The 24,540-nt window shown below is 42.2% G+C and overlaps 2 protein-coding genes and 1 long non-coding RNA gene across 3 annotated transcripts; 1 reads left to right on the top strand and 2 right to left on the bottom strand.

Moving 5' to 3' along the window:
• Positions 1-4,081: 4,081 nt before the first annotated feature.
• LOC119905156 lies at positions 4,082-5,981 on the bottom strand. Its single transcript, XM_038721909.1, has 5 exons — positions 5,954-5,981; positions 5,617-5,729; positions 5,447-5,537; positions 4,740-5,328; positions 4,082-4,375 (listed from the first exon to the last, which is right to left on the bottom strand). Exons 1-4 carry the CDS (start codon positions 5,979-5,981, stop codon positions 4,775-4,777), a joined length of 786 nt encoding a protein of 261 aa, XP_038577837.1. The 3' UTR covers positions 4,082-4,375; positions 4,740-4,774.
• Positions 5,982-6,366: 385 nt separating this feature from the next.
• LOC119905593 lies at positions 6,367-6,781 on the top strand. Its single transcript, XR_005444841.1, has 2 exons — positions 6,367-6,470; positions 6,575-6,781. It is a non-coding gene; the product is annotated as an uncharacterized LOC119905593 (long non-coding RNA).
• A 1,596-nt stretch (positions 6,782-8,377) lies between these two features.
• Positions 8,378-15,257, bottom strand: gpr61 (G protein-coupled receptor 61). Its single transcript, XM_038722762.1, has 2 exons — positions 14,639-15,257; positions 8,378-12,568 (listed from the first exon to the last, which is right to left on the bottom strand). Exon 2 carries the CDS (start codon positions 12,323-12,325, stop codon positions 10,907-10,909), a length of 1,419 nt encoding a protein of 472 aa, XP_038578690.1. The 5' UTR covers positions 12,326-12,568; positions 14,639-15,257; the 3' UTR covers positions 8,378-10,906.
• Between the last annotated feature and the right edge of the window lie 9,283 nt (positions 15,258-24,540).

Raw genomic sequence — 24,540 nt, 5'->3', positions numbered from 1 at the left:
CGAAGAATAAGATGGTACAGCTGTAGCTCTGTGTCTGTCCTCTCTGCTCCACCTGAAGCGGCTGTGAGCTGCACTTTATCAGAGGCGCTGAAATTAACGTGTGTGGATTTGTGATGAGGTTAATCACCTGATAGGCATAGGAGGCATTATACATATTTCAGTCAATTTATGTTTTGTCCCCCAACTCTTTCCTAATGTAAAGCTTTATTTCGCATTGCCTTCCTGGCTCAGGCGATTTCGGAGCTGGTTCATATAGGAGGCGGTTTACTAAGTGACCAGTCAATCACTCACACACTCCACATCAGTCTCGGACAAAATGTAGCCTATAGAAATGTTGAGGAAGAAAAAACAGAAGTTGCTCGAGGCCGGTGCAGCAAAGTGCCTCAATATTACAGACTTTTCTTTTGTGCTGCTGTTACTTCTAGCTGAAGGCAGTAGTGATGATGTCTGCAGCAGGGGTGGGTACATCTAGTGTACTTTTAATGTCGCTATATTTTCCATTCATACCTTCATAACGTAACCAGTCTGTAATCTGCATTTTGCTTCGTTAACCGAAATGAGCTCATCCAGGCTGTGCGCGCAGTTACGCAGTAAAGCGCTGGTCGGGCTCTTGTCACAGTCACAGAGCTGGGCAGATGCAAACATTTAGAAATTAAGGCAAATATTTTTTCAGTTTAAGGCTTTATTGTTCTACTAATACAACTGAAATCTAGTGAGCGCGCACCATGGCACTGCTGACCGTGTTGGAATGCAGCTTGCGTCGCTCTTTCACAAGCCGGCAAGTGAAATAGGCCTACTTTCACCTTCAATTAACAGCGTATTAAAAGCGTCTTCAGTCTCTGCAGAGCAAATGAAGACTAGCCTATACACTGTAAGATCTATGTCAGATGATCACTGCATTGATTGAGAAATATTAAAAGTGTCCTGTTGTTGAACAGAGCATGGCTTTGGACATTAGCCTGTTTCCTTTTTTTAATACACATTGGTAACTGTTTTATTGCGATGTCCGAAGGTGAGTCCATAAACAGAATGTCACCGGTGAAACTAATCTTTCAATCAGCAGCTACCAGCTGTTATTTATTTTTGAGATGCACAGAGAGAGAGAGAGAGAGAGAGAGAGAGAGAGAGAGAGAGAGAGAGAGAGAGAATATGGTGGATAAAATAGTCCTGTTGGGTTTTACACATGGCGCACAAATGTATTGGCTCATAAAGTTATTTACACTACATTCTACTCGCAAAAAATTCTTAAGAATGCAGGAATAAAGTTCTCTAAAGACACAGGGCCCCAACAAATACTTTGTCTGGAGAGTGGACTAACCAGGGAAAAACTCCTGGGACACTTTTTTGCCCCTGTCTCTGACCATCCTTGACCTTAGAAAGTCCTGTATGTGTACATACATGTCCATAAACAATTTAAAAGTAACAGTGGTCAAAATGTCCTGCAGTATTTTAAGAGGAAGAGGACAGAGGTCACAGGAGGAGGATTAGAAATAACTGAGGAGGATGAGCTTGGAAGTTGTATGGATAGCTAGTAGACATACTGTATAGTTTGTTCTAAAATTCACAAAGTAAAATTACTTGTAGCATGTCATCAGAGTTTGCATTGAAGACAGTTCTTTGTTTTGTTGCGTTCCTAGATGTGAGAGGAAGGAGACTCAGGGCCAAGTGAGACACAGGAAATATCACAGACAAGTTTAACATTAGGAGAACTGAATACATTTGTGCTGTGGCTAGCTACATTAACTAGCAGCTGTTCCATAGTTTATGTAGTTGGTTTTGTTCTAGTTATTTTATTCTCCATCTTCTGTTACTGCAAATACCCTCTTTTAGCCACAATAATAAGTACATTCTGTTTTCAAAAGTTATTAGAAATGAGCATTTAAGTGATTTCAGCATCTCCCCCAGGTTCAAAGTCACACCTACGTCCCTAAGTGTTTTCAGTCAGATTCCTGTTCCACCTCCTTGTCTCATCTAGTACAGTCCCAAATGAGGTTCTGCTTCTGTCAGAAGGGGAAACTTGCATTAGCCCAGACTAACTAAATCTAGATTGAAAGACAGACAGCCTAATTACTGTGTTGTTTTAAAATGATGTGCGCCCATACATGTGTTGACTGGACTGGTCCTCACAGAGGTTGCTGCTGGAATGCAAAGGTTTTGCGCGACGCAGTTATCTTTTCCAAGCTGCAGTTTATAAAACTTGTTGCCGTTTATATGTAGGCTAATTAATAGTGGGATGTTTTTGAGACGTTTTTATGAATGAAAATAAATCACTAATTTAATGGGCTACTTAAAAAAAAAACCCTCATCAAGTTGCCTAGTCTAATGCAATAGACAGTCCATTTTTACTCTGATAGCCTATCTTGACCTTTCCTTATGTAGACACATGGGCTGTGATCCTGCACAACAAAACATGCAAGAATTAAATCCCCATACTACCATGTATAGTAGTGGTGAAACAGGTTGCAGAATCCGTGGTATGGATCCCTTCCACACAGTGTAGCACGCAGGTGGACCGCAGATTGATTGCAAAGTTTATGATGATTTATCCTGTTTGACCTCTCAAAATATCCTTTATTCTGGAAATGTCAGAGATCCCAGTTAGATTCTGAATGTGCAGAACTTTGAACGAGCAGAAAACCTGCTGAAACACAGGAGCTATTAAAGTCCAGGAGTTTATAACTGAATTAAAATTATTTAATTTATTATTGATGACGTAAAAAGATGCCACATGCACATTTAAAGAGGTTACCTCAATCAGTCACACCTGCATGTGTATTGATTCAGCAGTGATGATATTAAAAGTTGATCTACAGGAGAAACATATCTGAAAGCAACCCAGAACTGGAGAGCTGCTCTGCATCATATTCTGTTACAGTTTTAGACTGTATTAAATTGTTTTATTATACCTTTATTAAACCAGAAAAACTATTTTTCCAAGAGTGTCCTGGCCAAGGCAGGCAGTAGTACAATTTCAAATTTAAGATGGGAATAAATAATCAGTTACAAGGTCATAAAATATCAAAAATATTCACCACAATTCAGCAACAAGGACGATCAAACGATTAATCAGTCATAACATCTGAAGGCAGAATTGCCAGCCTTCGGGTCATTTAAAAGCAACCAGTGAAACTTCAGCCACCTGCCTGCTACCTGAATTTTGTGTGTCCCTTTACATAAATAATTTCCAAAATAAATTGATGCAGAAAAGGTAGAAATTGGTGGGAGTACCCCGAGACCCCATGGTTCATATTGCCGCAGTTTTGTTGTTATATTATTATAATTTGACACATGACATTACAATTTAGCAACATCAAAATGAGACAGTTAATAGTGTTGTTGTGAGTTTTGTTGTGCCATATTAAGTAGAGGCTGTTTACTGTTGCTTTACTACTTTATAGACTTAACTTTGGGGTGGGGGGGTGTAGTCAATTATTATGTGAAGATATGAAGTTTTATAGGCTGGGCTAAGCCCCCAATGTTTCAAGATCCTAAAAATGTGCCTGGACACAGCTACAACACACTTCAAGAGGTGAAAGTTCAATTTCTATTTTTTGTTTGTAGTGGCCTGATTAAGCTACAACCCTAGAACTTTTAGTGGATCTAGTGGCAGCATGGCTGAACCTCAACTTTGAGTCGATCATCTTGATGCAAATATGTAGCAAGGTGAACAAAATCACTGACATTTTCTGAAAAGACTAGATGATTGAAGTTCATGTCATGGCCCGCACTATGAGAAGCCCACTATGAATTTACTGAAAATTCCTCTGCAAGTTAAAAAGTGGGTAAAATAAATGTAGGTGACACCATGTTACCACTGCAAGGAACCTTTTATACCAGGAAACCACAAATTGACTTTAATGTCATTGTATTTTCAGAACATGCATTGTTTTTATCCCTCTCCAGCATTTCTAAGCCGGTTTTCATAGCAGTATAGTCCTTGCTTTCAGACCAAAAGCGAAGCGAGCGTTCGGGGCGGTGAGTATACATACAAGTCAATGCAAAGACGCATAGAGCCGCGATTTCCTGTCGGGTGGCGCAAAGGCTGTTATGAATCAGGACAGAACGGACCCAAACGCAACACTCAGTTAAAGATTTAGGTTTAGGTTTATTTTGGGGAACAGGGAGGCAGGGGAAGAGGAGAAGGAGGTGAGGCGGACGCCGGGGAACGTGGGCACGGAGGACCGAGGAGCTGGTGAGGCGGAGGAGGAGAGGCGAGGGAGCTGTGGGGAACAGGAGACCGGGGAAGGGAGCGGTGTGGTGGCAGGTGGACTGGCGAGGAGCAGGGGGAGCCGGGGGAGCACCGTGGAGGAAGCCCGAGGGGAGAGGACAGGTGGACGAGCCCAGCTGACTGGACGGAGGATGAAGGTGAGTGAACCTGGGAAGGGAAACAGACAGCCTGCGTTAGTCACAGGGGAAAACTAAGAACTGGAAAACTATTTCTACAGGTCTTTTCAGGAGCTTGAGTGAGGTAGTGGCACCGGGTTAGGAGCAACGAGCAAATCAAGCGGTGACTGTGTGGAGAACCGGGGTTGATATACAGGCTGAGATGGAGTGATTGCTGGCAGGTGTGGCAGGCAGAGGAGGCGGCTGATGAGGTGTTGGTGTGGGTTGTCAGCTGGGCTCAGGAGTGGGGAGAGAGGGAGATCACACACAGGGGAGGAGACACAGGGAGGCAGGCAAAGTACAGGGAAAACAGAAAGGTGGAACAAACAAAATGAGAAAAAAAACAGGACACTTACTGTAAGCCGGGCTGCCACCACAACAGGGCCCCCCCTCAACGGACGCCCCCAGGCGGACCTCCCGGCTTGTCAGGATGGGCTCTGTAGAAGTCTGTCAGGAGGGTCTTGTCAAGGATCTGGCTGGAGGGAATCCAGGAGGGGTCCTCTGGGCCGTAACCAGCCCAGTCCACCAGGTAACGGTAGCCCCAACCTCTACGTCGCACGTCCAGGAGGCGATGCACTGTGTAGGTGACCGTCCACCATACGTGGAGGGGAAGGTGCTGCCACTGGTACAGAGTGGGTGCTGGTGGCGAAAGGTTTGACTCTGGAGACATGGAATACAGGGTGGACAGGTGAGGCGGAAGGGTCAGTCGCACAGCGGAGGGGTTAATGATGGCCTCAATGGGGTAGGGGCCAATGAACTGGGGGGTGAGTTTCTTGGAAGAGGTCTGCAAGGGGAGGTCCCTGGAGGAGAGCCAGACCTGCTGTCCAGGCCGGTAGGTGGGAGCCGGGGATGGTGGCAGTCCGACAACTGACGGTTGCGGGCCGCGATGCGTAGAAGAGTGGCCCTGGCCTCCCTCGAGATCCGGCGGCAGCGTCTGAGGTGGGCCTGTACGGAGGGGACCGCCACCTCCTCACACAGGGGAGGAGACACAGGGAGGCAGGCAAAGTACAGGGAAAACAGAAAGGTGGAACAAACAAAATGAGAAAAAAAACAGGACACTTACTGTAAGCCGGGCTGCCACCACAACAGGGCCCCCCCTCAACGGACGCCCCCAGGCGGACCTCCCGGCTTGTCAGGATGGGCTCTGTAGAAGTCTGTCAGGAGGGTCTTGTCAAGGATCTGGCTGGAGGGAATCCAGGAGGGGTCCTCTGGGCCGTAACCAGCCCAGTCCACCAGGTAACGGTAGGGGAACGTGGGCACGGAGGACAGAGGAGCTGGTGAGGCGGAGGAGGAGAGGTGAGGGAGCCGTGGGGAACAGGAGACCAGGGAAGGGAACGTGAATGAACCTGGGAAGGTAAACAGACATACTGGGTTAGTCACAGGGGAAAACTATGAACTGGAAAACAGAGATTTCTACAGGTCTTTTCAGGAGCTTGAGTAAGGTAGTGGCACCGGGTTAGGAGCAACAACAATCAAGCGGCGACTGTGTGGAGAACGGGGTTTGATATACAGGCTGGAGGTGGCTGATGAGGTGCAGGTGTGGGGAGAGAGAGAGAGGGAGAGCACACACAGGGGAGGAGACACAGCCGGGCTGCCATCACAACAAAGGCAACGCAAAGGCCTTTGCATGAGTTGAACATTTCCAACTCAAGCCAATTTTTGCGGGTTCTAATCGCCTTCTCGCGTTGTGTGTGAACACTTACAGCGAATGTACTTACATGACGAACATTTTAAGCATTTTTCTTTCATAGTTAACCAACATTTGTGAGTATAATTTCTCAAAATAGAAAGGTTTAAAAGCAACTAAATGTTGTGGGGACAGCCCGGCTGACGGTGAGTGTCCTGTTTGGTTTTTTTTCTTGTTTTATTTCTCCCACTGTTTTGCTCTCCTGTACTTTGCCTGCCTCCCTGTGTTCTCCTCCTCTCTCTCTCCCTCCGCTCCTGAGCCCAGCCAACGACCCGCACCTGCACCTCGTCAGCAACCTCCCCAGCCTGCCACACCTGCCAGTAATCAACCTCATCCCTGCCCGTATATCAACCCCGGTTCTCCACACCATCTTCGCTTGATCATCGTTGCTCCCAACCTGGTGCCAACCTCGCTCAAGCTCCGATTAACTCCAGAAGAGATCTCAGTTTTCCAGCCCCTGGTTATTTCCTGTGTTTAACCCTGTCTTTCTGCTTTCCACCCCAGGTTCACTCTCCCTAGTCCTCCGTTCAGTTGGCTAGGCTCGTCCTCCGGTCCTCTCCTCTCGGGCTTCCTCCACGGCGCCCTCCCGGCTCCCCCTGATCCTCGCCTGCTCCTCGTTCCTCTGTGTCCACGTCCCCCGGCGTCCACCTCACCTCCATCTCCTCTTCTCTAGCCCCTCTGTAATCTCTCAATAAACCTCCTTCCCACTGAGTTGCGTTTGGGTCCGTTCTGTCCTGTCGCATAACACAAAAGGGAATTTTCACAACCCAAAAATGTGATCTTGTTGTTGATGCTTGTAACTGAACTATAAAGCATTAGTACATTTTTTATTTACCATTATTAAAGCCATTTCTTACAACTTATAAACCCTTTATAAGGGATACCTTATAGAAAGGGGCACAATCATATCATAAAGAGAGTAAATGTAGATAAGTAAAAATTTTGACATTTAATTCCAGGACCAGGAAAGTTATTAAAAAACGGCATATTACTATTAGTGACAGCTCATTATAGACTCATCGAAACCCTTTGAAGGTCCCCAGACACTCACCTTTTGGAACCACAATACACTATGTCTTTAGTATAAATATAATCTCTAACTTTGCTTCTTTAGCCTGATCACCTCCAGTCTTCTGCTCCTCCTGCCAAACAAACCCTTCAGCACTGACAGAAGTCACCAATTGGAAGTGAGAAATTCATGTGATTGAGTTTATCTCTGATCCAGGGAGGAAGACTTTTCCCTGCAGACAGTCCCCATATTCACAGATGCACATGTTTTCTTTGATTTTAGTTGCTGCTCTGGGAGCTGCACACCCATTTGTTGCACCTTAAATGATCACAGCTCTCACTTTAGCTGTTTGGTTTATAAGAAACACACCCGACCCATCCACTGAATGACTGTGCAGTGCACCCAGTGGCCCTCTAGAGGGACCTAGTGGTGGTATCTGTGCTTGAGCACTTTCCCTGGGCGTGTGGTAGCCTGTCAGAAAGGTCAGGCTGTTTGAACTGTTTCTCTGCGCTGTGGGAGGCACCCTCCGCTGCAAAACATGAAAGCTATGAGTCACTCTGTCTGATGGGGAGCAGCACAAGAAAGAAAATCAGGGTAATCAGAAAATATACGATGAACCAATTGGGTGCTGCTGTTGCTGTTGATGGTGGAGTTTGGATTTTTTCCTTGTGAAAAACAACTGCAACTATGCTAAAATTGAAATTTTACCTCCAAAAAACGCTTTAGATGTGCATTATAAACAAAGGGGACAAAGGGGATTTATTTGCACAATGCACATGAATATTCTTCTATTCCTTGTATTTCCTCAACTGTACATTTATATTTTTTCACTAGATTTAAGATTCATATTTGAAATCACTAAGGGATAATGGCTTGGATTGTTCCTCATCAGTGCACTTAATGAATATTTTGGACATTTAGTGTATGGATTGGATTATGCAGAGCCTGGTCAGCGGTGGTAGGTGTTAGTAAGTAATTGAGCATTACAGTGTCGTTCACAACATCTCCCCTACTGACGAGCTTCAGCATTCTGCCTTCCTTCAAATGTCACTCCTCTTTCATCCTGTTCTTAGTGCCTCATTTCCCCTCTGTGACGCTGCATCCCTGCCCCCCCTGTGCACCCTCGCCAACACCACACACACACACACACACACACACACACACAGAGGCAGAGAGCATGAGGCAACTGGGAGGGCAGGAGAGAAAGAGATGGTTGATGGGATTGATCATGTGATAGATGCAGTTATTGATCCTAAAATATCTGGAAACTACGACAACAACCACGAAACTCTAGTTAATATTCTTGCTGTGTCTTTAATCATTTGGGTAACTACTGCGCAGGGACATCTTTACAAGGGGAAAACAAACCCCAATAATTAAGAATTAAAACAGTCTTTTCAGCTCAGGTACAAAAAGATAGAGAGAGGAAAAAGAACGTCTTGACATGAAAAAACTGTAAAAACAATGTCTATGAATGTTCCTAAAGCGGGGAATATTATCTGCCATTCACCTTCAAAACAGCTTATTTCTCCGTCCTTGTAATCAACAGATGGTAGCAGACACTGAGCTTACAGCATTTAATCAGATTGGTTGGGACAATTTTGCTGCTACAGAAATCCAGCTGAATGGAATGGTGGATTGTTGTACACTCAGCACAAGGGGCTTTGTAATGACCCCAGTCTGTGTTAAATATTACTGACTTTATTACAACATTTTAAAGAGCAGATGATCAATAATGCTCAATGAGTAAGATCTCAGATTATCGAAAGAGATTAAACCATTGTTCCAGAACACTGGTGTAATCAATCAAGGTGGTTTTATGTTATTTTGTTACATAAAGTTTAATAACTGTTGCAGTGTTGATATAACTAATAAAAATACAATAAAAATGCATGCATATTGTAGAACATTAAGGATTATGGCAGTGATTTTGTCTTGTGGTCACAATTGTACTGGATTTTTTGTGTAACTAAAATTTGGGCCTCACATTTCTGCACCATCTTCAGACACAAAAAAACACTTTAAAACAAGATGACATGATGACCCCATCTGAAAAAGAATCCGCTACAAAGTCATATCGCAATAAAATTAAGAACACTATGTCTCCCCCTGACAAAGGGACCTTTTTTTTGTTCTGACTCCCAGCAAAATATGACCCTCCCCTGGACGCCTTGTGTTCAGTGTCTTGTGATCATGCCAACAGCCCGGTATGAGGCAGTCCAAAATAAATGAAGGCAGCAAGAAAGAGCAAGTATAAAAAGAGAATTGTGCCTTGTAATTTTCTTTGGAACATTTGTCACTGCTTGTGTGACTTGTGCAAACTGTTTCCACCTGAGATCGGAGAAAGTATCTTCACTGTCTTCCAAATGAGGCCACAGGCAAAGCTTGCCATGTGTAAGCATTGTCTCACCTGTGTGCTGAGTAGCCACAACAAGCCTGCTTGTTTATAGCACAAACACAAGAGTGCTCACACCTCTCCTGTGTTTACCTGTAAACAGCACCGACATCTCGGGGTAATGGGGGCCATGTCTGAATTTATCCACGCCTTATTTCAACAAATTGACAGTCATCATGTGCAGTAGCCGATGTTTTTGCAAAGCTTAAATCTTTAAACCCATCGCTGTCACACAAATTAAACCAGTCACAATGTTTTTCTTTGAGTGGAAGGGGGTTGAATCACGAGTCTACCAATGTGAGATGATTTTGGTGAGGAGGTGATAATCACAAGACTAAGAACAGATAACATGATAATAATGTCCCTGGAAAATGGTTAAAAATACGCTGGTGTGTCAGCCTGTTTATTATAAATACCACCAGCAGCACCAGCTGTAAAATATGATCCTTTTAAACACAATGAATATTTCAAAAGGAAAGGCATTTGTGTTAAATGGCTCTGAATATTCACTCTTTTCTACATGGAAAAGCAACACATTTTGCATAAAGTCCTTGGCGGTAGGAGATGTGAAAGTAGAATAAATACACTTTGATGGAAACAGATCTTTACTTTAGTGGCTAAACAAACAGCTTCCAAACAGCTGGCAAGGACAGCTTCAATAACTGACAACCTTTACTTTTACCTCTTCCTCATTTTCCTCACATTGTTTTTCTTCCAATTGAAAGTCCTACAAAATTACACTTTGATGGAGTTTTTTTTTATGGTTTGATTACTAATCAAATCAAAGATCTGGTCATAGAGAACCTGCTTGTATCATTGAGTCAATTTGAAATGATTGTCAAGGGATTCAAGTATTAAAACACAAAAATGAGGAAACATTCAACGCTAGTTGAATTAAATTAATCATTTTTTGATGTAATCCCCATGATGTGTTATGACTCATTGATGCTGTAAATCAGATTCTAATGTCTGATGGAGAGCCCAACTTTTAATGAGGGCCGAATGACTTAAGCTTTAAAGGAATGCTAAACTAAAAAATTTTCTTCTTGGCTTCCTTGAACTGTGATAACTGTGTTCCCCTGAAGTTTTTGCTCGCCCAGAGTGTTAGCACTTCTTTATGTTTATGTGATGTTTGTCACAGCCTTGACCCGTGATTAACACAACAAGGGTTTATCTTGTCCATCTGCTAACATCACACAGAAACAGCCTGACACTGTATGGCTCTTAAAACATGTAATGCGGTAGCGTCATGACTGTTGGTCTACATAATTTAAATTCTCCCACGAAGATACCATGCTTTGCAGTTCAATGGATTTTTAGCTTAAAAGCACTGTTGTAGCATGAACAAGAAATTAATTAATTCAACAAATTGGAGAAAATATGAATACAACTAAGCATATTTATTGGATGCCAAAAGAGACTTGAGAGGCAGCTACAGTTCTGGTACAGTTTTGAAAAAGTTCTCTGATACATGTAGCTCATTGTTCAGCTGTTGCCGCTGTATGAACTCTGAGGTTTCGTCAAGGATCTGCCCTGGGATGTGGAAGTCAGCTGGCGTGTTCTGCTGAACAGCTGATTCCTGAAGGCCCTCAGTCTCTGACTCCTCCAGGCTCACTCTGCTGTGCGAGTTGCAGGGCTCCAGATTGCATCCAGTGCCCTGAAGGAACTGCATAAAGTTCTCCTCAATAGAGGCCTCGCGGCTGGGCAGCTGCTCCCCTTCGCCGGGCCCGACCCGCTTGAAGAGGCAAGCCAGGTGGCGGCCCAGCTCCTCACGAATCTGCCGGTTTAGGCAGCCATAGAAGAAGGGGTTGGAGGTGAAGCAGAAATAGCCAATCCATGTAACCACGTCCTCGAGCTGGGCCAGCGAAGCAGGAGAGGTAGACACAACAGCCGAGTAGAAATGGAAGGAAAAATATGGCAGCCAGCAGAAAAGGAACTGGCCACCCACTGCCACCAGGACCACTGCGGCCTTCCCGCCACTGAAGGTCCTTTGAGGGGTGGTGCGGGCGCCAGTGCCCCCAAGGCTGGCTGCCATGGTGGAGTGGCTGCTGATGGACTCGGACCGTTGTCGCGGCAAGTCCATCCAAGTGGGAAGGGGGCCATGCTGCATGGCTGCAACTCGCGCCACCTTGAACATGTTGCAGTAGACCACCAAAATGATCAGCACAGGGCACAGGAAATAGATGCATGTAAAAAAGACCATGAAAAGCAGCCGCATGGTCCTGCCTCCCGTCCAGTGGAGGGAGCAGTGTCTCTGACCACGAATGATGACCGAAGGAGCCCCCGGAACCTGGTTCCCCTGGAGCAGCCATCCTAGGAGAGGCAGCACTGACATGACAATGGCTTTAATCCAGATTCCCACTAGTACCATCACCACCACCCCCAATGTCATCTTGACCTCATGACGCATGGGGTGGACGATGTAGTAATAGCGTTCCACGTTGATGGCACATATGGTGAGGATGGCAGCACTCACTAGACACACACTCAGGCAGAGGTAGCTCCGGCACAGAGCCTCGTCCACCAGGATTCGGTCTGACAGCATCCCCAAGGGCATCAAAAACAGCGCTGCCAGCAGGTCCACCAGACAGAGGTGGAACACAAAGGCAAACTTGCGCAGGTGCGGCGTTTTGGTGATGACAATCATCACGGCCAAGTTCCCCACAACTGCCAGCACATCCATGACGAGCATAGCACACAGTGCCAAGGACTGGTTCAGATCGACCCCACCCCGGATACTTGTGATGGGCGGTGTCACGTTAGAGATATTTGGGTGTAGTGAGGCTGGAAATGTGGGGAGGCCAGAGAGAGAAGTGTTCCAGGAGGGGCTCGGTCTAACAGGATGCTCCATGAGAGGATGGGATAAGCAGGAGAGAGGCCGCTGAATTTCACGGGCCCATCACCCATCCTCCCCTGTCATAGGGTGTCACTGAGAGGCTCAGGCAGCAGTGTTTGTCATGGGGCTGTACAGGCCCTGACCCCTGTAGACTTTAGCCTGGAGCCCAGCAGATGATCACTGGAGGTTTCACTTAATTCCTTGTAAATTTGGAGAATGTGTCCTTCTCTCTCCTATATCAGCTTCAGTTAGAAATATCTGAAACAAAGAGATAGTCCTGTTTAATAGTGGGCAGTGTTTGAAAGTAAAGATTTTGATTTCACAGCATGCTCATGATGACCACTGCCTAATAATACTATTATTCTAATACTAGTTTGAAAGGTATACAATATATGTGGGTCAGTAAACTACATTTACAAGGGCAAAAAGACATTGATGAAATATGTAGGGTTGCTGGTTGTAGTCTGAAAATAAGACAACTTCCCCTAAATCATTTTGCTCAGTCTATAAATACATTCTGCAAATGATGGAGAGAAAATCCATCAAGCTAATATACTGTTAATGCAAATACAGACACTATAATCCTCTTGTTTTATCCACTCATCTAAAGACAAATCAAAGCAGACAAAACCGGGGACCCTGCAAACAATCTGATATTTGTCACTTATATCAAAATGCAGAAATTGGCTTTAAATGTAGTCATTTGTAAAACATGGCATTATTTCTGTTGCTTTGATCCTTATCGGAAGTTTGCATGGTGAGATGTATTACTCTTGTGCAACAGCTGCAAAGCCATCAGACTTGATGTAGTCTGTACTCTCTTGCAGCCAGGGCTGTAATATGCTACATACTTGACATCTGCATTCTTAGATGTGTGTTTTCAGGGCAGCCAGTGCCCTAAGGGGAAGCTAAAAGTGCAGCGTGGACCATATGTCCCCCTTAACAGAGTCAAGAAATAAACTGGATGAGCAAATAAATAAACTGCAAAACTCAGCATTACAGAGCTCCGTGCTGTCTGAAGTAATGGGAAGGAAAAGATCGATAAACACTTTTCACATTAGTAAAATCATGACATGAAAAATATAAAATGTTAGGCTTCCAATGGGTTTCTAATATACACGAAAAAACATTTTGAAAGACTGAATGACTGTTCAGTTGTTGATTCTTAACAGCGCTCTTCTGAACAAAACTTAGCTATAGTAAATTATTATCTAAAATTCATGTGAATGGTGCACCTTCAGCAGTTAAGTATAAGTGTTTGCGTGGCCAGTGGAGTAGTAAAGAGGCCATGTGCTGTGTTTACTGTCATGAAATGAACACTGACCCTCTGGTACATTTACATATGCTGCAGGCTTCATCCCTGCAAGGCGCCTCTTCTTTTCCTGCCCACCTACGCACATCAAGCTCAACAATCATCTGAAAGATGCAGGCATAAGTAGGTGGCCTTTGTTGAATAGGTCAAGGTGTTACAGTCACCTTCAGCCTAAAAATTAACCAATAAACAATAGCTCAGCTAAGATCTAGCAACATCTGTGGAGCAGCCCTCAGGAGATTCTTAGCCTAATCATCATTGATTGTTTCATTGCTCTGTGGTGTCACCATAATTTAAATTCTTCCTCCAAAGGACCACAACTCCCTGAAGTGAAATGTTCCAGTCCCTCAAAGAGCTTTTTACTTCGCAAAAAAATCAAATTAAAAGCATCCAAATTGGAAAAAACTTGCCTGTAAGCTGTTTTAAAGTCAAGTTTATCAAGTCAAAACTGCACAAACAAGCAAGTAAGCAAATAAAGAGAAAAATATGGATCTAGTGGCTTACATGCAGCACAGTCTCCCGTTTAATGTAATCAAATCAATGAGCATAGTATTTAGTAGTATTTATCATCAAGCTCTGCCTCAGACGCTCCAAACTAATTCTCAAAAAAAGCTAGAGTCTAAGGTTGCAGCAGAATCTCTCCGTCTGCCGACTGGGAACCATATGACCTTATAATATGCACATGACATGGTATTTACTGCGAGTAGAAAACTAGCCCGTTGTTGAATTGTATGTTTCAAAACACTCCTCAGCAGCAATATACAAGTCAGGGGTTTAAATGAACATACATGAAAGAAGGTTTCTCTTTCCAAAAATCATGTCCTTTTACATGGATACACAAAGATAATGTGATGTGTGACATGATGAAAGAAAGTACAGGCTCTAGAGATTTTACCCTTGTCCCACCTTTCCAGCATCCTAACTTCCACCCCAAAAACACACACATCTCCCCTGACACTCTGCTAACAGTGCAGGTATGTGTGGAGATGTGTGTTGATGATAAGTTGGTGACATACCTCAGTCTGGAGAGGGCTGCTTCCTCCAGCGCAGGTTCACGGTCTACTGAAGGAGAGCAGAGTGTTTTGCTCTCTCTCCAACACACACAGCAAACACACACTGACACACCACGTCACACAAACACACACGCACACACACACACACACACACACAGAAGAGATGGGGGAGAGAGGAGAGGGTCGCTCCTGTGTCTCCTCCTCACCTGGACCCTTTCATCTTGTTATCACCTCCCACCCAACCAAGCTGACTGCCCCCCCATCCCCTCTCCATCCCCTCTCCATCCCTTCTCCATCCCTTCAAACACAGACACACACACACACACACACACACACACACACACACACACACACACACACACACACACACACACCCTGCTTCTCTCAGCTCTCTTCTAGGTCTTTGATCGAGGTGGGAGAGGCAGAGCTGGAGCAGACGGGAGATGGAAGAAACAAAAACAAAAAATGAGTGGAGGGCTCTTTTTTCGTCCAGCCTGCGATGGATAAAGACTAGACACACACACACACACACACACACACACACACACACACACAAACACACACACACACACACACACACACACACACTTTTCTACCTCACACACTTTCATACACACATGTACTGGCTACAGCATGCACCCAGGGCAACTGCAGTGCTGTGCAGAGCAGACAGGCAGGCGGCGTGTTGGGAAGGCAGTACCAGCCTCCCTGCTCTCCACTGGGTCTTAGTGCCTTACTTCCTCTGGGCTCCCCATGGAGGGGTGGTCTCTGCTTTTCCCACTTCCAACTGATCTCAGTCACCGCAGGTCACATCAGGTCCCACTAACAGGTGCAGAAGTAGCCAACAATTAGGAGAGAAAATCCAAATCAGAATTTATCCAATTCTGTGTCTCCTTAAGCTCAGCCCCCCAAGATCTCCTTCAATGCACAATCCGGCAAAAGCCCTCTCACGAGGCTGGATTATTGATTCGCAGAGAGGAAAAGAATCCCAGTGGTTAATATTAATGAGAAGTGAGTTTGTTTACCACTGGAGTGTGAAATGTAGGATCCAGTGGATTGTGCATTTCAGATGTTGATGTCTTAACTCCATTTGGGTGACATTTCTCAAATATTGGTGTTCTGTTATTATTTAATCAGGTAGACTAGTTGAAATCAAGAGACCGGAGAGTAAAAACATTTCCAGTCAGACAACCAGCACACAAGAAAAAAAAAGTAATGCTAGACAACCTGCAGAAAAGAATAACAACAAGCAAAAGTAGCAGATGTTTGTGTTTTATATTATTTTGCATAGAATATCTTTGGGTTCCTGACTGCAAGTGGCTATACCAAGGCTGAATGTTACTTTGGTTTCAAAGAACTGGGTGTTTGGATATCTCATAGATGATAAATATTTGACATGTTAATTATTAATAGAAATAATTGTTAGTTGCAAGATAGTAAAGCTTTAAAATATTCAGGTCAGGACTGAAAGAATGAAGCTTAAGAGCTGTTTGCAATTCATTTCAGTTAAAAAGTATATAACACCTCAATCCATCAATTTGTACATATGGGGTATCTTGAAATTTTATCTATAATATATAATATAATTTATAATTACATAGGAATTTTGCCAAAAAGACAAGAAAATATGCAAGTATGTCTAACCAAACAACACAACAACCCTATAACACAAGACAGAAGATTTTTTACAGACGAGAAAGGTGTAGGCTGAAGCTATGCAGCTTGTTACGCCTGTTCTTCTTACAATACACAACCTATTTGGCATCAAAAGTCATATCAGACAGAAACATCTAATTAATTAATGTTTGGATCGATCTTGGCTCTACTATGAAGACAAGAGAGAGGTATGAAGTTGTTTGGGAGTTTTCACAGTAGATCTATGGATATCATGAGATGATTAGAGAGCGTCTTTTTTCTTTCTTTTTTTATTTTAGGTGATATTTCATTAGCTTGGGTGTTTTATTTTGGGATTAAACACTTGTAAACAGGTTGGCCCACTGTTGCTTACTCTTGCTCACATCCTCTGTTTTTTCTCTGTGAATTATACTTTCACTAATTGTGGCTGATATATCTGTCAACTCTATGTTACTGTGTCTGTTCCCTTTGTTAGCCAGTGTACAGTGATGGGTTTATTTTTAGGTTTTCTTGTCTCAGTTGAAGCTCTGAAAATTGTGTATTCCGCCTTCAGAATTTGCTTGAATGGGCTGTGCCACACATCCGTATGTGACATCTCTCTTTCATGCAGTGCATTTCCTGAGGAATTCATTCATTAGTGGAAGTGCAGCTCCACAAACCCTGATTAGTTCATGTTGAGAGGGTGTGGTCGATCATATGATCTGTAGGAGAAAGACAGTATCAGCTATTCATTTCCCCCTAAAATGTGTTTTGGTAGTACAGTGTAGTAAGACGACTGACACAAAACAAGAAATAACACACTGAGAGTTTTTATATAGGCTATTATGCTATAATCCAAAATGTGAACATATAGATACTACTGAGGCATTTTGAAGACTGAAATGGAGGATTGTGTTCTTCAAGTGTTTTGTGTGCATTTGTGCTTGTCTGTGACTGCGCTCTTGTCTGAGGTGTTGAATAATGGTAGAAATAGCAGATACTTGCTCATGCCAGCAGCACCAATCACATGAGAGGGAAATACAATGGTTTCCATGGCTACCCCAGCTTCAGCCTCCTGCCTTGCCTGGGCATCCCCCCCCAAACACACACACACACCTCCATCCCTCCTATCCACCCACAGCGACATAAGAAAGGTGGATCAACCTCAGGGCACAAATACACACATTCTCGTACACACCTCATGCTTTACCAGCCATTAGAGTGGTGTTTAGTGTGTTTTGCAACCATTCAGTGATTATTCTTAGTTTCCTTTACCCCTATTTAATTCATCACAGGTGGGCAGATTTTTTCTTAATTACATGTGCTGATCTAAGATTGTTTTCCATTGTGATCCCAGATCTCATCAGCAGAGGGAGCTCTCACATTTAACAAGTAAGGACAATCCCAGCAAGTTAAGTGTGCACATTATTTTAAAAGCAAATTAATGATGCCACATATTTTTACATGTCTGTTTTTTTTAATACACCAGTATTTTGACTTTTACATCATCCTCTGTGATGGCTATTTGTCAGTACATTTATAAATCATGTTGCCAGCCAGTATCTGATCAGTTTTATCCTCACACCGTACCCCAGAGAACAACATCCACCTGGAAGATCACGTGCACCTATATGAGCAGATAAAACCAAAGTCAACATTGTGCATCCTCACATATTTCAGCTATACTGTACTGCTAATCACAAATTGTGATAAATTGTATTCCAGTAAGTGTAGCTGCAAGGACTTTGGAAAAGAGCAGTGACCCAAAATAAATTTTCTTAGGGTGTGTTGAGTCTCTCACAGTCGGTTTCTAAATAGATAGTTGTTAATGTTAATCTACATGCTCCACTTACTCCTTTAGAGTTATTAGAGCATGTAGATCATAACATACAGTATTTTATCCTGCCTGGTTTTAAACATTTATTCTACAGCACTGAGGAAGCAACCATTTACTTTCAGTCAACCATTTCAGACCCATTAAATACCCAATAACTAATTTTATTTAAAGAAACATGTATTTTACAGCAATTATTTAATTAATTAATTATTTTATTTAATGGATACACTACATGACTGAAATCTACTGCTTTGGATCTGACTTAAATAAAAACGATCCTAAGTACTGTTTGGGATAGCTTGCTGGGAGTCCTGGGACAACCTGTCCCTTGTACGTAGCCAGAGAATACTAACCAGTGACGGTAACTGGTTTGTGCTGTTTGATTTCCCAGAGTCATGCACTGAAGTCAGACACAGACACAATTAGCACAATTACTCGCTCCTGGTTCCAGGTTGGCACTGTCATCCTCTGCACACACTGAGTCACTGATCAATCCTGACGCTGTCTGCCTGGGGCTGCATTATAACACTGAACCTCAAGGAAGGAGCCAAGACTGTGATGACAAAAAAAAATGAGGATAATGTGGTCTCTTGGGTCTGAGCTATGCTGATTGTACAGTGTGATTTGTTTTTATCGTTGCTGTTTTATGTTATACCATATTGTATTTTCCCGCATGTTCAGATTTGTTGTGATTCAAGTTATTTTTTTATCACTTAATTACTGACTGGAAACATACAACGCACCGCCTCAAAGCCCACAGATGATCAGTGACTCTTTTCAGTGTCACACTTTTTATCGTGAGAACATCATGAGTCCCCTTGGAGTTACTCTTCTTTATTCACTTTCTGACTGTAAGTAATTTCATGTCATTCAACGGACTGATTGTGTCCACAATGAATAAAAGTATGTAAAAACACAGATTTGCCTTCTCAAATCAGCTTACAACTAAAAGCAAAAACTCCCTTTGTCCCTCCTAAAACATTTTGGGACTCTGACAGTCTCTGAAGAACATTCAGTTGCATTTGTAGCAGCTGGTGGTGCAGTGAGGTGAAATGTCCTTGGTTGAGTCACAAAAGGCCCACAGGAGCGGCAAGACACAACCTCCATCTGTAAGACAGCTCAGAACCACACAAATGGACCTGGTGGATCAGAAACACAGGAGGGGGACAAAATGAGAGGAACGTCTGTACGATGCAATTCAATCCAATACATCATCACAATATTCCCTTTGTTTTGTTAAAACTATATCAGAGAGGTGGGACTACTGTGATTTTTGCATTACATAAAGTGTTTTTTTAGTTATTTTGTCCATCCCCTATATGTACAGGGGTGAATAAAATAACAATGATTCTTCTGCCTGTCAGGGCTAAGATGTCAAATAAATACCTTTGAAACCCACCTACATTTATTTAAAAAAAAGCAATCCCCCCCACTTTTTTTAGTACATTATAAACAAAATCCTGAAACATGAGCAGTATGATGAAATTAGAGAATTTGAGATGTGTCATACCCATTCAAGGCTTCAAAACATTTTTGGAAAGCAGAAAAAAAGATCTCAGGCTCTGAATCTATAAACAAGTTAAAATGTATTTACTGAAATATAAATGAAACCACTATGTTTCTATTTTAAAGCTAGCCTTCATCAGGGTGTTTACAAATTTTAAAAGCTATATCAGGACTGAAGGAATAATTTGACACTTTGGGAAATAAGCTCATTAACTTTCTTGTTAAGAGTTATATGAGAAGATTGATACTACTCTGTACAGTGAATATGAATCTAAGGCCAGTATCCAGTTAGCTTAGCTTAGGATAAAGAATGGGAAAAAAGTGTAAAAACATCAAGTAGTTTAAATTATTTTATTGCAGGGATCTGTGACTCCAAGAAATAATCCAATATACACCACTAATTGTCTCTATCAGCTTTCAGTCTTCTCATCAAACTCTCGGCAAGAAAGTGCATTTCCCAAAATGTTAAACTGTTCCTTCAAAACTTAAACTTAAAGCATGAACATGGTGCATGACATTCTTCTCTGTCTGCATGCTGAGAAGCACAATAACATATAATTATAATTTACCGTTCATCCTCCATGCAGTAACAAACGATGTGTATTTGGATGTTGATATTTCTGTAACAAACTCTTGTGAGAGCAACACTTGCATAAAATTCCAAATCAAAACTCACAGGATGTCCCAAAACTGCAGTGTAATTTTTATAGAAACCAATCAAGTCAGTCAGTTGATTAATGGCTGGCTGTCATCAGGAAGAACCAAGGCCAAAGCAATCTCCTTCCCTCCCCTCTGTGGATTACCCATCATACATCAAGTCTCTTCTCTGCTGATAAGGATGACATATTTGCATTTATATTCTGGACCCTCTTCCTACTCACATCATCAAGCTTGAACTCAGCTGTATTAGATGAAACATCGATATCCACTGTAAAAATGAGCACTCAGAGCCTTTTGAGAGAAGTGAATTTCATCTCAGTGAGCATCTATCCTAAATGACAGCACAGTTATCCTCACTTAACCCACCTTTCAGTTTGTGGTTTATCCATTTTGATGTTATGGGAGTGGACAAAATCTGTTTCTTTTTGTTTTTCATAAGAAGATTATTCTCTCTCTCTCTTCAGAGAAAATTTGTAGTTACATAATAAATGTGCTCATTCTTGTCCCTTGATTTTAATTAGATTATTTTATACTTACATACTGTCAATAGTAACACGGAAGTCCAGCATTATTTAAAACAGTGGTTGTCCAACAAAAAGATTAAATCCATTCCAGTCTGCCAAATCATTAAAGTATTTATTATATGAATAAACAATATGTACAGAGTTGATGTTTGCATGTGGACTCCGACCTCATCTCTTTCCGCAGGCAAACATCAAGGATCAGCTTACATGGATCAAGTCTACAGCTTATCAGACCACCAGCAGCAGCAGCAGGGCAAAAGTGCAGGTAAAGCATCAACAGATTAAACAGATCCCTCTGTTGTAAAAAGGGGAGTGGATATATGTTGAAGTGAACTGACCATGTTATGGTCAAGGTTTGCTGCTTTCAGTGGGCCAATAGATTTAATGTCATGTCTAAATTTCACCCAAGGTATATTTTACTCCAGAAACACAGTAAAATAAACCAACATCCTGAGAAAAATGAATACAATGATCAAAAGATGGGTTACGTGGTATTAATATAGGGGAGGCCGGGTATGATTGTAACACAACTATAAGTCGCTGTTTTTTAGCTAGAGTTCTCAAACTTTTAGACAAATTACCCACATTTGTTCACTACAAATGGCATCAATTCAATCCTCTACAAGAATGTCACAGACCTTGTGAGTTGATGTCAAATGCATTCCCCACATAATGGGGTAAGTTGTAACAATTAGACAAAAGAAGCAAAAATGGATGTCATACCATGTGATGTGCAATGTTTCTCTCTCACTGTAACAGATTATATCTGATGACTCACATGCCTGTATGTGTATGTAAATGTGTCTAAAGAATAAACTTACTTAATAGTACAAACACTACTAAAATGTAATTAAAAAACATCTTTGTACATCCTTAGGTCTAACTAAAAAGAGGCGTGTGTCTGTGTGTGTCAGTGTGTGTATATTCTTAATCACCAGTACGCAGTACAAGCACTTCTATATTTTACTCTTTGGCGTAACAGGACTTTTTCTTGCGCACTGGAATTTCTCACAAGCTGCCCGTACACCTCTCTGCCCTCTCCACCGATGGAGACGGAGTAAGGAAAAGATCGAGTGCCGATACTCACGCCAACATGTGAACAACATGTGAATGGGAAGTACTGGTCACAGTGCTGACAAATGAACAATGGTAACCCTGGAGTGCAGACTTGGTAGGCCCAGACTGCAAAGGGCACTCTTTAATATATTAAAATCAAAAAAAGTCCCTCGTTGTCTGTACAGGGGATGGTTAAAACACTTTTAAAGAAGTGTTACAACCCACCCCACCCCTGTGAGCCAATCTTTAGCTAGCTGTTTTAGCATACTGGTTTGAAATTATCAGGGTAAAAATGCATCACATGTAGCCTAAGAAACTACATTTCAATCTGATATAAGTCAAACAATTGTATCTGCAAGAGTATAGATACTAAACAAAATATAGTCTTGGTCAAAAAATTTACTTTTTACAAAATAAGTTTTCTCTATATATTCTGAATGTACCTGTTTATAGACTTGATAACCACCATGCCTTATGGAGAAGGAAGTAGGTAAATAGTGAAATGATCACATGACTCCTATCTTATCTCTAATTGGTGGAATTGGTGTTGCTACAACTCTCCGATGTTACAACCATACCCAGTCTCCGCCTAATATTAGTTACAGTGCATCTACAGCCATGCTAGCGGCTCTGTACTTGGGCTTTTCAGCTGTTGATCTAAATGCTAATGTATGACATGATTATGAGGTATACTGTTAACCATGTTTGCCATCTTAGCTTAGCATATTAGCATGCTAACATTGGCCAATTAGCAAAAACAAAACAAAGCACTGCTGATAATAATTTTTGTTTACATAGCAACTATCAGAATCAGTTTTTACAAAGTGCTTAACAAATGGAAAAGCATATGACACTAAAATAATGAAAATTCTGATGATTTTGATGATGGTGCTAGAGGAAAACCAAAGGGATTGTGAATCATCCTGGGGAACATGAACGTCTGTATAAAATGTCATGACAATCCATCCAACAGAGAATTTATCTTGTCCACAAACTAAACTCCTTTTCTGTAATGCACGGTCCTCCTGTGTAGATTGTATCAGTCTTTTATTGAGAGTCTTTTAAGGTTTTCTTTTATCTGTTGGTTTCATATTCTGACAGTTAAAAAGAGACCTTAATGTCTTCTGTGACCAACAAATACTCCGGAAGGCAGCAAGTATTTTAGTCTCCCCGGGACATGCTCTGGCAGGTGAATTCTCTCTGTTGCCTTCTGGCATCGTGCACTTCCTGTGTGGAAGACGAACCGCCACTCCAAATCTTTTATCCCTTCGGCGATCAGACCTAACTCCCTGTGGGGACCTTTATGGGGTATCAAATGTGCACAGGCTGTTTGCGTGTTGTAAATGTTGTGTGTTTTGTGTTATGAAGGCTTTGCAAACATGCTGCTCTTAACTAATTGCCCCTAGTGGCATTAATAAAGTTGATTTAATTGAACTGAATTTATAGAACAGTTGTTGAGATATTTTAGTATGGACCAAAGTGGTGGACCGACCGAACCAACTGACAGTGCCATCCCTAGAACACCGTTTCCATGTCTGTGAATCATTTAGTTGAGCTTGAGGTTCCCAAGATTGTGACAAAAAGTATTAAAACCAAAATTTATGGTTAAAATCTTTGATTCCTGAAAGTAAAGAGAACAATAATTAAAAATGTTTCCATTGCGGTGATCTGTCCTTTCTTGCATACACTGTGTTGTAATAAAGCTAAATTCCATTAAAAAAAAACATTTTATATGGTCTTATCTTTTCATGCATGGATGTTAGTCAGTTTTAAAACTGCTTCAAAGCCACAGAGTGATTAGCAAAATAAAAAGTTACTGTGTGTTACTATCACACTTGCTACACAACCTATTCTCTTTGGTTTGACAGCTGATGAAAAAGCATTACTCACTCTAACTGTCCAAATGAACATTAGGTGACAGAAATAGTCATGACATACATATTTATGAGAACATTACAAATGCCAGAGATGTGGAAAAAGTGAAACATTCACGCAACAACTTGCCATGTCTTTGGTACAGTTTGTGAGCTTTTCACTTAGTTAGATCAAATCAAAGCAGTTTTATCAGTGACACAAAGTGCAGCTGGTTGTCTTTCCTCAATCAACAAGCTCTTATAAGGCAAGTGAAATGAAACCCACCAGTACCAGGTGAGGACTGCAGTCAAACACCAGTGCAGTATATATAGAGTAGCTTCTTTACTCTCAGGACTCATCTTCCTAGATTCTTGCTCATGCCTTCTGTCCTCATTAGAGCCAGAGCTGAGTCCTGCTGGGGGATGGGTAGGAGGAGGAGGAGGCGGAGGGGTAGTGTTCATGTTGGGAAATCCGACAGATGCTGCACAGTTAATAATGCAAGCCAGCTGTCAGCATTGAGATAGGGTGAGAAACTGGAAGTCAGCCAAGCAGCCTTCAAGCTCGTCGGGCACTCAGACACAGTGGATCCACAACCTAAAACACATTTTGACTACTTCCACAGCAGCATATGCGCAGGTTTACAGTGCTGTATATTAACTCACAAAGTCAGGAACAACTTTTGGAAATATCTGTTGAATTTAACAAAAAGTGTATTGGATTACAATCACTTACTATCCCTTTCATTCAAAACCATCAACCAACCATCATATATCACTAAAAGACAAAAAAAAGCATTAGGGGTAAATTGGTTTCCTCTATGGTTTCTGGCAGTGGTCTCCATTCTATAATTGGCT

This window comes from Micropterus salmoides, unplaced genomic scaffold, assembly GCF_014851395.1.
Source record: "Micropterus salmoides isolate LMB-PRFRI ecotype aquatic unplaced genomic scaffold, ASM1485139v1 Ms_hic_scaffold_16, whole genome shotgun sequence".
In the NCBI taxonomy this organism is placed as follows: Eukaryota; Metazoa; Chordata; class Actinopteri; order Centrarchiformes; family Centrarchidae; genus Micropterus; species Micropterus salmoides.
This window is presented reverse-complemented; position numbering and strand designations above follow the sequence as displayed.